Genomic DNA, 13,007 nt, shown 5'->3' with positions numbered 1-13,007 from the left:
ACATGGCAGGTACCGGATGGGAAACACTTGCGATCTGAAACACAATCAAAGGAACACAGCAGGAACGTGCCATCTCATCTGGCAGATGCCACAAATCAGATACTTGAGAGGAAAGCACCTTGTGTAACATACAGGGGAAAGAAATGTGGCTTTGAAATGGCTTCAGGAGATGCCAGATACAAAATAGGAAGCAATCAGAGACAAAGTCAGAGATAGAGACACACAGCAACTGGGAGATGCCAAACATTAGAAAGGGGAGGTGGAGGGGGAGAGGAGGGGCTAGCACATACTTTTGACAGCCAGCGAACATATGACCTCAGAGCGGACAAATGCCCAGGGCCAGACTGTAAACCAAAACCTGCCCTGAGAAAAGTATGCAGCTAACATTGTACTATGCAAATAGGTCTGGCCTGAATGTGCTACTGGAGCAGACTTCATTTATGAATGCCTATTTTTCTACGAGTCAGCAAATTAAAACCAGACCTATTGAGCGAATGCTTGCTAATATTTGTAAAGTTTAGGAAAGAAAACAAAAGTGGTTTTTTTTTTTATGTCAGTAGGATACCTTTTGCATGCATCCTGCTTTTCTATCTAAAAACCACAGAGTACTACATTGTATTTCTGGCCAATATCACCCAAGATCAGCCGCCAACAACTGTGTTTGCAACCCATATCCCAAAGCCTGGTGTTAACCATCCTTTGGAACTTAGCCCTGCTTCCCAAGTCCAGTAAAATGAGTTTTAGGTCAATTTAAAAAAAATTAGCTGAAGCCATTCCTCTTCAGAAAGATGCTCTGCTTACAGACCGGCCACCCAGAGGTGACTATATTTCTCCCTTCCACTCTTACAGGACACAGAAGTATTCTGGCGGAAGTAGAAGCACTGCACAAAAGCAATAAAGTAAATTAGAATCCCACGAGAAAGCATGCTAGGTCAATATCTTCACAGAGAAATATACCCTGCTGCTATACTTTATCATTTGGGAAGAGGGTACCTCCACTGCATACTTCCAGAAAGACTGGCACTGAAAACCAGTTATTGCAACACAGGGGCACGTTCAGAAAGAAATGTGTGAAACTTTTATTCTTGCAAAAAATAATGAGGGTGGTATGAATCTCAAATGAGGGATGGAGTGAGCAAAGAAGCAAAATAAAGATTTCTGTGGTGGCTACTTTGACACAAACTGCAATGCCCCCTTGAATAACTATCCTGGGTAAATTCAATCACTGAAAGCATCTTTCATCACCACCTTACTACTCAGACACATGGGGCCTACATAGGGGCTGCAATCATGTGAAGACCGTTCTCCTATAAAGACAAGATGTCAGATCCTGTTGAGGAGGCCATGGGTCACACAGGGGCTACTGGGCCACAACTGAGGCGGCTGAAGCCTTTTACTACTGCTGACCTGGGGAGAGCCCTACAATGGCTTAGCAAACTGGGCCAAGTACAAACCCTTCCACACGTGACTCTGTAGTAGTGAGGGTGAGCAGTCACAGGCTTTTCAGGGGATTACTCAGGCTCAAGAATTAATACCACCCCTCCAGCAGCACAGTAACATATTTGCCTAGCCCAGAACTTATCTCTGTAGAAAAATCAAGTATGTTATGACAGAGAAAACACAGAACTCTACCACACACTCAATGCACAAATACCTAGTTCAGGGGTGCACGTCTTTGAGCTGTCTGGGCCTCAGCCACCTAGGCCTTCACCGGTCTAGTGCCCACTCCCTACCAGGTTTTGAGTTAGGTTGATGGGAGCAGCTCATGCCCTCCTCCACCCGTATTTGTATTAGCACTCAGTTCAGTCTCTCGCCAAGTTCGTAGCAGAAGCCCTGGGCTGTGTTTGTACCTTCCACAGTAGCTGGATTTTACCAGCAGCAGGATGCCTCTAGGCAGTGTCACAGGAGGAGCAGAGGCTTCTGTTGGGGAGCCTTCTTCCAGGCTGCAGATTACAGCTTACTCATGTGGGTACCTGACTCGCAGTGCAGCTCACTCCGATACTCCAGTGAGTACATGGTACTTCTTCTTGAGAAACATAGCCACATGCCCACTTCTGACGATTCTTCAGCACTGTGGAAGCCAGGTGCTATCTCCAGCACATAGTGACTCAAGGCAACAAGCTAGAGTCTTCAGAAGGCACCCCCAGGGTACCTCTCTTAATCTTCAAGACTCATCCTGACCAAACAATGCACTTCGCAGTGCTGTGGTCGTGCAGACCACTTATGGAGGCACACAAGCCCCCAAGCAGGTGCTTATCCTGGCTTCAGTCTGGCCTACCATATGGGCACATCGCTTTAAGCGCCTGCCAGCTATGATGGGGATAACTTGACAATGGTCGCACTGTACGATCCGGCAGTACTGCAAGAACTTCGGTGCACTTTCTTCTGCCTCTGTCGGATAGACCCTATACCAGGGTCAATTACAGCAGTCTCTTCCACAATGTGCTCCACCTGCACGGATGTCGCTTCTTTCCCTCACTCACAGGCAGGATATTTTGGCACCAAGGCAGCCCAGTTTTCCTTCTTCAGATTGGAGGCCAATGAATGTTCCCACAACTCTGTGGAGTTTGTTGTCGATGTGGAATCACCCTTAGCTGCATATTAGTCCCAGAGTACTGTGTGAAGTACCCACTTCATTGTAGACGTGATCACAGCAATGAACGATGGGTCTTTAGCTCCCATCTTAATATCAATTTTGCAGAGGTGTATTCCAGGTCAGGTCCGCCCTTTGGGTAGGTTTCTCTTTCACGTGCCCAGCCAGGCCACCTTCCAGGCCTGTCTGCAAAGATGCTCTGCCCAGCAAGCCAGTCCACAGATGAAGTGCCAACCAGGGAACTACAAAAAGGCGAGAGCAGGCTGCACCCTGCTATTTACAACCCCTCCTCACAGAGATCAGAAAGAGAAGCAAGAATGTGTGCCCTTCAAAGGGTTCAGTTCCATAACATCAGGTATTGCAGGCCCTACCCTGTATCACCCGATATCTACCAAATTTAAGCTGCAGCCAGAGTTATTTACAGCCCAAAGTATAAGGAAGAGTCTTGGCACTTCTTAGTAAAGCAGATCTATTTCCTCACTATAGCTTAAGTGCTCCCCCCTCCCATATTAGAAGATGGCAGGAATACACCTATTCTGTCTGGAGAAAGCAACCCCTCTATGTTGTTCTACTGTCTAGGCTGTGGCTTCCAAAATGGAACCCGAAGGGCTGTATCACATGTGCACCGCACACCATCATGTCTAGCATACACACATACATACTGCACTAAGAATGTCCCATAAGGACTTCAAATTCATTGTGAACAATTAAACTTTAGATAAATAGGCCTGTAAGCACCCATTTATGTCTCACTGGTTAAAGCAGGCCACTAGAATTCAATAATACGGTACACTACCACCACAGTGCTCCACGCATGAAACCTGCAAAACAAACAGGAGTCCCCTGGCACTGAGGGTGTGCAGGGTACACCCATCTTGGTTCATGACCAGTTCTAGAACCTATCATTGTCAGAAGACTGGGCCTAAGTCGTTGCAGGTACGTAGGATTAGTGTGCGGCACAACCAAAAAAACAGCATAAACACATATGCAGTTCAGGCATGCAGGGGAGGGGACGCAACTGTGGATCATGCAGGAGGCATTCCCATCTCAACACAAGTCAAAGAGCTACAAAACACATTATCACTATAGAACATCAATAAAACTCATTCAAAAAATGGAACCGCAGTTATGTATTTACATAACTGTTGCATGTTCCTCAAGTCAACATAGGTGGGTCAATATCAAATAGATGACAATAATCACAATTGTGCTTCTGAAGGGCAGATCTCCTTATTGTGAACACATTCTGTGGGATCAAGAAGCAGATTTCCTTAGTGAATATATTTGAGCTCATGCAAGGAGGGCTATCGGACTAGAGCTATTTGCACTGGTGGAATTTTTAATACCTGCCAGTGGTGCTGCAGGTGTTCAAATAGGCCTAATTCATGGAAATAAAAATAGTGTTTGTACTGGTGGAAGTGACAGTAGCATGGAAGCGATAATACTGGTTATGGTGCACCAGTAATCATGGTTCTGTGGTGGTGAATTCGTACTGGTGTAGTGGATGCAGATGTACTTACTGGTGGTGCTAGAATCAGTGGTGGTGGTACAGGTGGTTGTGGTGGCAGTGTTACTGGTGGTGTTAGCACTAGAATTGGCAATGCTGGTGGAGGTACTGGTGGTACTATGATGGTGGCATGAATGGATGTGGTACAACTACAAGTGGTGGTACTGGTATTGTATGGGGTGGTATTAGCCATCCCAACAATGATGGTACTGGTAGAGTGGTACTGGTAAGAAGCCAAACAGATGTGCCAAATTGGCACCATTGACACTTGGACATCTTGGGACACGGAGCAAAGGAGCAGGAATACTCATGAGTGAAGGGCATATGAACGACTCCATGCTGGTGTACTCTGACCATTTTCTCACCACCAGAGGAGGGCTATTTGCAGTGCCTCACTGCCTGGGCAGTACATACAAAAGTGCACACTTTTTCTGCTGATAGACACACAAACCTAGCTAAAACATGCTCTTTCTCCATTTCAAAGAACTGCTTTATAAATACCTTTTATTCTAACAAATATGACCACCTCTAACAATGTATCACTGAAAGAAAAAATAAGTAGCCTTTGCTGCTATAATTATCGGGTGTGTGCCCTCGTTCACAGGTGCCAAAGCAACATGTAAAAAACAGCCTTATGGTACAGCAGAGGAAATAGAACTGGTTTGCTGCCCCACTCCATTTGTCGTCCTCGTCACTTTCTCAGCCTAGTAGTTCTCCCCAGCCTGCTCCACAATGCTTCTCCTCTCCACCCAGCTGCCCTCTCTATTGTTTTCATTCCCTCCACCTTCCTTCTGTCACCTGTTGCTTCCTCTCCCCATCTCCACCCTCAATCTTGCTTTCGTCATCTACTGTGTTTCCTTCCCCCACCCATGCACTCCTCGTCACCCACTGCTTTTCCTCCCACCCCACCTTGCTTCCCTCACCCATGTCCTAGATGTCGCTTCCCCCTAACCACGTCCTCTGTGTTGTTCCCTCTATTTGTGCTCTAAAAATGCTTTTTCACATTTTCTTTTTATTTGCGTAATCAACTCAGACCAGCAAATAAAATAAAATAAAAAGACTGTCAAGCCTACATAATAATGCAGCTAACCGAGTCATAGGCTTTTTTATTTTTCTTATTTAGCCATGCTTCACAGCATTGGGTATATTGTACAGCATGGTTAAAACCACTGACAAAGACAATAGGTCTCAAAGGAAGCTCCATAGCTTTGCCAATTTTGTTTTATGATGGAAGAGCTATACAGTGTGGTAAGCACGAAGCATAATAGGCACTGGGTCGATCAAGCGAGTGGAAAGAGACACAATTTTGCCTGCAATGACAATGTTTTGCACACTTGCTATGAAAGTTGACACCAATAAATTAACATAGTATGATTAACGATTAAGTCTTCCCTTGGCCTGCAGACTAGAGTGTAGTTGGCTGAGTAAGAACGTACTTCCCAGTTTTGCCATCCCACAGTTTGATGGACTTGTCGAAAGAGGCGCTGGCAATGAGCCGGGTGTCTGGAGAGAAGAGGACCTGGTTGATCAAGGCCTGGTGACCAGTCATCCTCTGGAGAGGCTTCTTCTCCTCCGCCGGGGTCCACAAGAACAGCGTGAAGTCATCAGAGCCAGAAACAAGTCTCTCTGGGCCCTGGCCCTACAATAACAAGGCAAATAGTACATCAGAATATAGAGGAAGCTTTGGAGGTTCATGGACAAGGTGCTGAAGAGAATGCACTTAACTTCTGGGCTTCAGCCAAACCGTTATCTTAAACCGTCTATCACACACATTCAAAACTTTGCAAAGTGCATTGCGTATAACAAACATAAGTGCAAGGGTATGGAAATGAAAACCTCTGAATAGCTAGGGGGAAACAAATGTGCTCTCCTCTGAGTTGAGCCTTTCTCGGATTAGGTTCCCTATTGTACTTTCATGGAAGAAGTGAATGGAATGCACTTTAATGTGAAGCTGGGTCTTTTTCAGCATATATAGTATATCACTGAATCCTTGATACAACCGCAATGGCACACTCTGCAACACCAACAAACCTGCCACAACTTAAGCTTGGTACATTAACGTCTGCTACTTTGGTTCCACGATCAAGTAACAATTCACCCTTAATCCAGTATGCCAGGCACCTTTTCATAGCTCTGCTCCAATCAAATCACTCCTCCAAAACTATAAAGTAATTTCCAAAGTGAACGGATGCTGCTTTTTTATTTAGCTGCCAAAGATCTTCAATACTTGGTCTGTTGTCCGGTTCTGTGCCTCTCTAATCTCCTACTCAGCTAAAGTAATCTTCGCAGTTTAGCTCAACAACTGAGTGCTCACAATGTCCCTGCGGAACCCTCCAATCTAAACAAATTGTACTGATCTTCCAATCTTCCATCCCTCAGAACGTTTCCTGAGAAAAAGGCCAACCACAAAATATAACATGACCCATTAGAACGGTCTTTGATAAGAAATCTTTTGAGCATCTTATTTGTTACTCATAGCCCTCAACGATTTGGTGTCTGCACGAGATTTCGGAAATACATCTGCACACATTCTCTTTGATTTTTCAACTCTTTCTGACATCATTGAGGCCACTATTCTACCAGTCACGCAAGAATGTATAAATATCACGCTTTCCCAGGGTCAGAACCTAGAGTAGTTGTCTCCAAACTTTTTAATGCCGCGCCCCCCAGTTGAAAAACAGAAATAATTGGGCCCCCCTCAGAATTTTTCACAATTATTTTATAAATAAATATGGCACTGTTTAAATATGTCTAGACCTATTTAAACATTGCAGTTTAGTACTGTTATATTCTTTTAAATGCAATAACATGCTTCTGCTTGAAACAAAGGCCTGTTATCTGCATAATGCTTCTTTTGGCAAGAATCTGGCGCCCCCCCCTGAGATCACTTGAGGCCCCTCTAGGGGGGCCCGCCCCACAGTTTGAAGACCTCTGACCTAGAGTCATTCTAAGCCCTCACTGCTCCAAAACTCTATTTCTTTCAGTGTCCCTCCCCTCAATGTTCATTCACCATAATACTCCAGAGTCAGGCGACCTATCAGTGCCCTAGTATGCGCCCAAGCCCCCCATCATGCAATATACTGCACATGTGATAGGGATTGTTGAAATTAAGACACCAAGCAATTCCATTATTCCAAGAGTGAATTTCTGCAGTTTCATAAAAATATCCAAAAGAAAATCACTCTTGCACAACTGCTCAGATTTCTTCCACACATAAAATGAGCCTCCGACAATCCTAATCACACAGAAGCATCACAAACAAGCACTGGCAAAGTCAATAGGTCTTGCCTACCACAGAGTTATTGGCTTGGTCTATGTCTTTTATCCATGCAGCGAAGTGGCTGTGCAGCATGGCTGAAAGCTACGGAAAAAAGCTTGATGACAGGGCAAGCGTGTCAAAGCGCTATTCTCTGGTGGGACAGAAGGGGACAAGCTAACAAGCTAACAATCGGGGTGCTCGGGTGGAGAACAAGACAAGTAACAATGCCAGAGGGGGTTGGAGGAACAGGGCAAGCAACAATGCCAGAGGGGGGTGGGTGATACAGGGCAAGCAACAATGCCAGAGGGGGGTGGGTGGGACAGGGCAAGCAACAGTGCCACCAGCGCAAGCAACAGTGCCGGGGGGGGGGGGGGGAGATGTGGGCAGGACAGGGCAAGCAACAATGCCATTTACAGGGCAAGCAACAATGCCAAGGTGTAAGGAAATGCCTCCTTGGCATGGTTGCCCCCTGACTTTTTGCCTTTGCTGATGCTATGTTTACAATTGAAAGTGTGCTGAGGCCTGCTAACCAGGCCCCAGCACCAGTGTTCTTTCCCTAACCTGTACTTTTGTATCCACAATTGGCAGACCCTGGCATCCAGATAAGTCCCTTGTAACTGGTACTTCTAGTACCAAGGGCCCTGATGCCAAGGAAGGTCTCTAAGGGCTGCAGCATGTCTTATGCCACCCTGGAGACCTCTCACTCAGCACAGACACACTGCTTGCCAGCTTGTGTGTGCTAGTGAGGACAAAACGAGTAAGTCGACATGGCACTCCCCTCAGGGTGCCATGCCAGCCTCTCACTGCCTATGCAGTATAGGTAAGACACCCCTCTAGCAGGCCTTACAGCCCTAAGGCAGGGTGCACTATACCATAGGTGAGGGTACCAGTGCATGAGCATGGTACCCCTACAGTGTCTAAACAAAACCTTAGACATTGTAAGTGCAGGGTAGCCATAAGAGTATATGGTCTGGGAGTCTGTCAAACACGAACTCCACAGCACCATAATGGCTACACTGAAAACTGGGAAGTTTGGTATCAAACTTCTCAGCACAATAAATGCACACTGATGCCAGTGTACATTTTATTGTAAAATACACCCCAGAGGGCACCTTAGAGGTGCCCCCTGAAACTTAACCGACTATCTGTGTAGGCTGACTAGTTTTAGCAGCCTGCCACAACCCGAGACATGTTGCTGGCCCCATGGGGAGAGTGCCTTTGTCACTCTGAGGCCAGTAACAAAGCCTGCACTGGGTGGAGATGCTAACACCTCCCCCAGGCAGGAATTGTCACACCTGGCGGTGAGCCTCAAAGGCTCACCTCCTTTGTGCCAAGCCAGCAGGACACTCCAGCTAGTGGAGTTGCCCGCCCCCTCCGGCCAGGCCCCACTTTTGGCGGCAAGGCCGGAGAAAATAATGAGAATAACAAGGAGGAGTCACTGGCCAGTCAGGACAGCCCCTAAGGTGTCCTGAGCTGAGGTGACTCTAACTTTTAGAAATCCTCCATCTTGCAGATGGAGGATTCCCCCAATAGGGTTAGGATTGTGACCCCCTCCCCTTGGGAGGAGGCACAAAGAGGGTGTACCCACCCTCAGGGCTAGTAGCCATTGGCTACTAACCCCCCAGACCTAAACACGCCCTTAAATTTAGTATTTAAGGGCTACCCTGAACCCTAGAAAATTTGATTCCTGCAACTACAAGAAGAAGGACTGCCCAGCTGAAAACCCCTGCAGCGGAAGACCAGAAGACGACAACTGCCTTGGCTCCAGAAACTCACCGGCCTGTCTCCTGCCTTCCAAAGATCCTGCTCCAGCGACGCCTTCCAAAGGGACCAGCGACCTCGACATCCTCTGAGGACTGCCCCTGCTTCGAAAAGACAAGAAACTCCCGAGGACAGCGGACCTGCTCCAAGAAAAGCTGCAACTTTGTTTCCAGCAGCTTTAAAGAACCCTGCAAGCTCCCCGCAAGAAGCGTGAGACTTGCAACACTGCACCCGGCGACCCCGACTCGGCTGGTGGAGATCCGACACCTCAGGCGGGACCCCAGGACTACTCTGATACTGTGAGTACCAAAACCTGTCCCCCCTGAGCCCCCACAGCGCCGCCTGCAGAGGGAATCCCGAGGCTTCCCCTGACCGCGACTCTTTGAACCTAAAGTCCCGACGCCTGGGAGAGACCCTGCACCCGCAGCCCCCAGGACCTGAAGGACCGGACTTTCACTGGAGAAGTGACCCCCAGGAGTCCCTCTCCCTTGCCCAAGTGGAGGTTTCCCCGAGGAATCCCCCCCTTGCCTGCCTGCAGCGCTGAAGAGATCCCGAGATCTCTCATAGACTAACATTGCGAACCCGACGCTTGTTTCTACACTGCACCCGGCCGCCCCCGTGCCGCTGAGGGTGAAATTTCTGTGTGGACCTGTGTCCCCCCCCGGTGCCCTACAAAACCCCCCTGGTCTGCCCTCCGAAGACGCGGGTACTTACCTGCAAGCAGACCGGAACCGGGGCACCCCCTTCTCTCCATTCTAGCCTATGTGTTTTGGGCACCACTTTGAACTCTGCACCTGACCGGCCCTGAGCTGCTGGTGTGGTGACTTTGGGGTTGCTCTGAACCCCCAACGGTGGGCTACCTTGGACCAAGAACTAAGCCCTGTAAGTGTCTTACTTACCTGGTTAACCTAACAAATACTTACCTCCCCTAGGAACTGTGAAAATTGCACTAAGTGTCCACTTTTAAAACAGCTATTTGGGAATAACTTGAAAAGTATACATGCAATTTTGATGATTTGAAGTTCCTAAAGTACTTACCTGCAATACCTTTCGAATGAGATATTACATGTAGAATTTGAACCTGTGGTTCTTAAAATAAACTAAGAAAAGATATTTTTCTATACAAAAACCTATTGGCTGGATTTGTCTCTGAGTGTGTGTACCTCATTTATTGTCTATGTGTATGTACAACAAATGCTTAACACTACTCCTTGGATAAGCCTACTGCTCGACCACACTACCACAAAATAGAGCATTAGTATTATCTCTTTTTGCCACTATCTTACCTCTAAGGGGAACCCTTGGACTCTGTGCATACTATTCCTTACTTTGAAATAGTGCATACAGAGCCAACTTCCTACACAAGGTCACAGGGCACGCTACAGTGCCAGGGTGGGTCAGAGGGAGAGACAGGGCAAGCTACAATGCCAGGGTGGGACAGGGCAAGCAACAATGAACGAGCAAGAGGGGCACAGCAAGCAACAGCACAAGATTGACCGGGCAATTAATTCGGGAGGGACAATCAACCATGTGGGCGGGAGACAGTAGGAATGTGGGAAGCAATGTTGGACGAACAAGCAACAATGTGGAGGTGGTGGGGGTCAGGGGTAAGGTTACCTGCATACACATGCACTCAGAGTGTGGCAAAAAAGTAGCTCTGAAAGTATGAGCAGTGTAAGGATACTGGAAAAGAAAGTAGTACACAGGCCATGTTTTAGAGGTTGGACTAACGCATGAAAAGAAAGTGAAGCTAACACACGTTGACCAAAGAGAAGCAAGAGTAATGGTAAGCTATGGACGTATCTAAAAATGTGCAGTCTAAGGTGAGATCTAAAACTACTGCTACTGTACCAAACAGCGATTTCAAGACCAAAAACCAGGTCATGGTACTTTCCACATTAAGACTACTATAACAACTTCTTAGCTCAGAACATCATGTTACAGCATTACAAACAGCGGCATGCAGACAGACTAATCTAGCTCCAATCCTATATTACCAATTTACTTGTAACTTCACCCTAAATACGTGCATGTCCACTTTTGAATACTGCTACATCATACACAAAGCAGGGCAAAAAGGGAAACCAGCAAAAACCTGTAAAAGACTCACTCTTCTTAACCATAATCAACCCAGGCGATGAACAATCAAATCCTACATCTAACACAACCCATTCATTTATTTACTGATTAATTTTGAAACTGTAGAGTTTGTAAACTTGCTGTCGCATTAACAAACTCATTGTGCCATTGTTTTGTGGGGGTAGTACAGCGTCGAAGGCAATGTGAGGAGCCTTGGCATTAGCTATCACCATCACTGCTGCTTGCATGCTAGCCCATCAGATTAGAACTGATAAGCCAGCATGAAAGCACTAGGATAAAGCTGACAGGGAGTGAAAGCCCAGTCAAGTTAGGAGGAGAGTGGTGCAATCCTATTACATCCTGCTAGCAACGGTTTTCAGTCCTTGCTGACCCTTGTTTCACGATGGAGTCTTTCATTAAAATGCTTTATACCAGCAATGCAACCAACAACCTTTAGTTTATCACAAACTGCTGGAGACCCCCTCTTCTCTCAAGTAGGCTGTTTGCCCTGAATACAATATAACAAAATCACTCTTTTACCTCCCCTCATTTTCCACTTTCAAGAGCACCCATGACATCTCCTTAGGAGAACTACAACAGAGAAAACATTGCAGTGACTCACAAGGCAAAATGCACATATAACTAGCTACATTCCATAGTTGGAACATCTGGATAACCTATCAATCTATCAAAACACCAGTTTACCTACCAACCCCTTGATCTTAGGAATTGGTGATAGCTGGTGTTGGAGAAGAAGTTTGGGAACCAGCACATAAAGCGAGGGTTCGCAAGTGGACCGTGTACATACCCTTATCTGATTGTATCTTTGTAATGCATTTTGCTTCAGCTCCTCCACTGCAACCAGAAAAAATGAGAAAGGTGGTGTCAGAAATTGAAGGTAAAGCAGCAAGTAAGACTTTATAAGGCATTGTCTATAGGTTTCTTTTAAGTAAAGAAGCCACTAGTGTCGATCAAGAATTGTGCAACCAGAGGAATTCAAGATGAAAAAGGTGATGTGAAACTCTGCAGCTATAACGTTCAGATTGTAGAGGAACCAACCTTCTATAAAGATAGGTGAAGATTAGGGGCTCAAAAACAAAACAAAAAAAACAATGCTGTCAGCAGGTTGGACCTGGCAGTTGCATTTAATCTGCACTATCGTGTTACTTGTGAGTGCACACATACAGCATTAATACAAGATGTGCAGTATACATCAACTAATAAGATACCTAAGGACCTCAGGTTGGGTGGATTTCATTAACAAGGATTTGTGCACGATTGGTAGGGAAACACGTGCCTCGTTTAGGCTTGAAAATGCTGTAAATATGTACAGTTGAAACTGAACATTCACCAGGTTTCACTTAATTAGACTAATGTGGTAGTGCTGCATTACAAAAAATGCAGTAATATCACATGACTTCACAGAAAAAGCATAACCTTTGCCAACAGCAAATGGTTGGTGCTGTCTACTGTGCACATAGATGTGTTAAAAAACAATTCCCGATTATTATTTTGAAATGAGTAAATGTGCACTTGCCTTTTTTTAAAAAAAAAAATTTTAAGAGCGGAAGGAACACCAGTGATAAATAAGAACATGTTACTCTACCATCATGGATGGGTGTTCAGAGTGATGAGATTAGTTAATACAGTGGTTCTGAACATTTTGACTTTTGTGGACCCCCACATTATACTTACTGGAACCCGGGGACCTCCACTGAACCATTATTGGAATTCGGGTACACCATACTGAGTCATTACTGGAAGCTGGGACCCCGGCCTCAACATTGTTGATTATTTGAACCACAAAC

At 46.1% G+C, this 13,007-nt stretch overlaps 1 protein-coding gene across 2 annotated transcripts in view; it reads right to left on the bottom strand.

Moving 5' to 3' along the window:
* Window positions 1-13,007, bottom strand: part of NLE1 (notchless homolog 1) — a 158,837-nt gene that overhangs the window by 62,847 nt on the left and 82,983 nt on the right. For both annotated transcript variants that reach the window (XM_069226354.1, XM_069226355.1), the window contains 2 exons: window positions 12,008-12,054; window positions 5,537-5,739 (listed from right to left, as the gene is read on the bottom strand). In XM_069226354.1, coding sequence (XP_069082455.1) covers window positions 5,537-5,739; window positions 12,008-12,054 — 250 coding nt within the window. The remainder of the gene's footprint in view (window positions 1-5,536; window positions 5,740-12,007; window positions 12,055-13,007) is intronic.

The sequence above is a fragment of the Pleurodeles waltl genome, chromosome 3_1, assembly GCF_031143425.1.
Source record: "Pleurodeles waltl isolate 20211129_DDA chromosome 3_1, aPleWal1.hap1.20221129, whole genome shotgun sequence".
In the NCBI taxonomy this organism is placed as follows: Eukaryota; Metazoa; Chordata; class Amphibia; order Caudata; family Salamandridae; genus Pleurodeles; species Pleurodeles waltl.
This window is presented reverse-complemented; position numbering and strand designations above follow the sequence as displayed.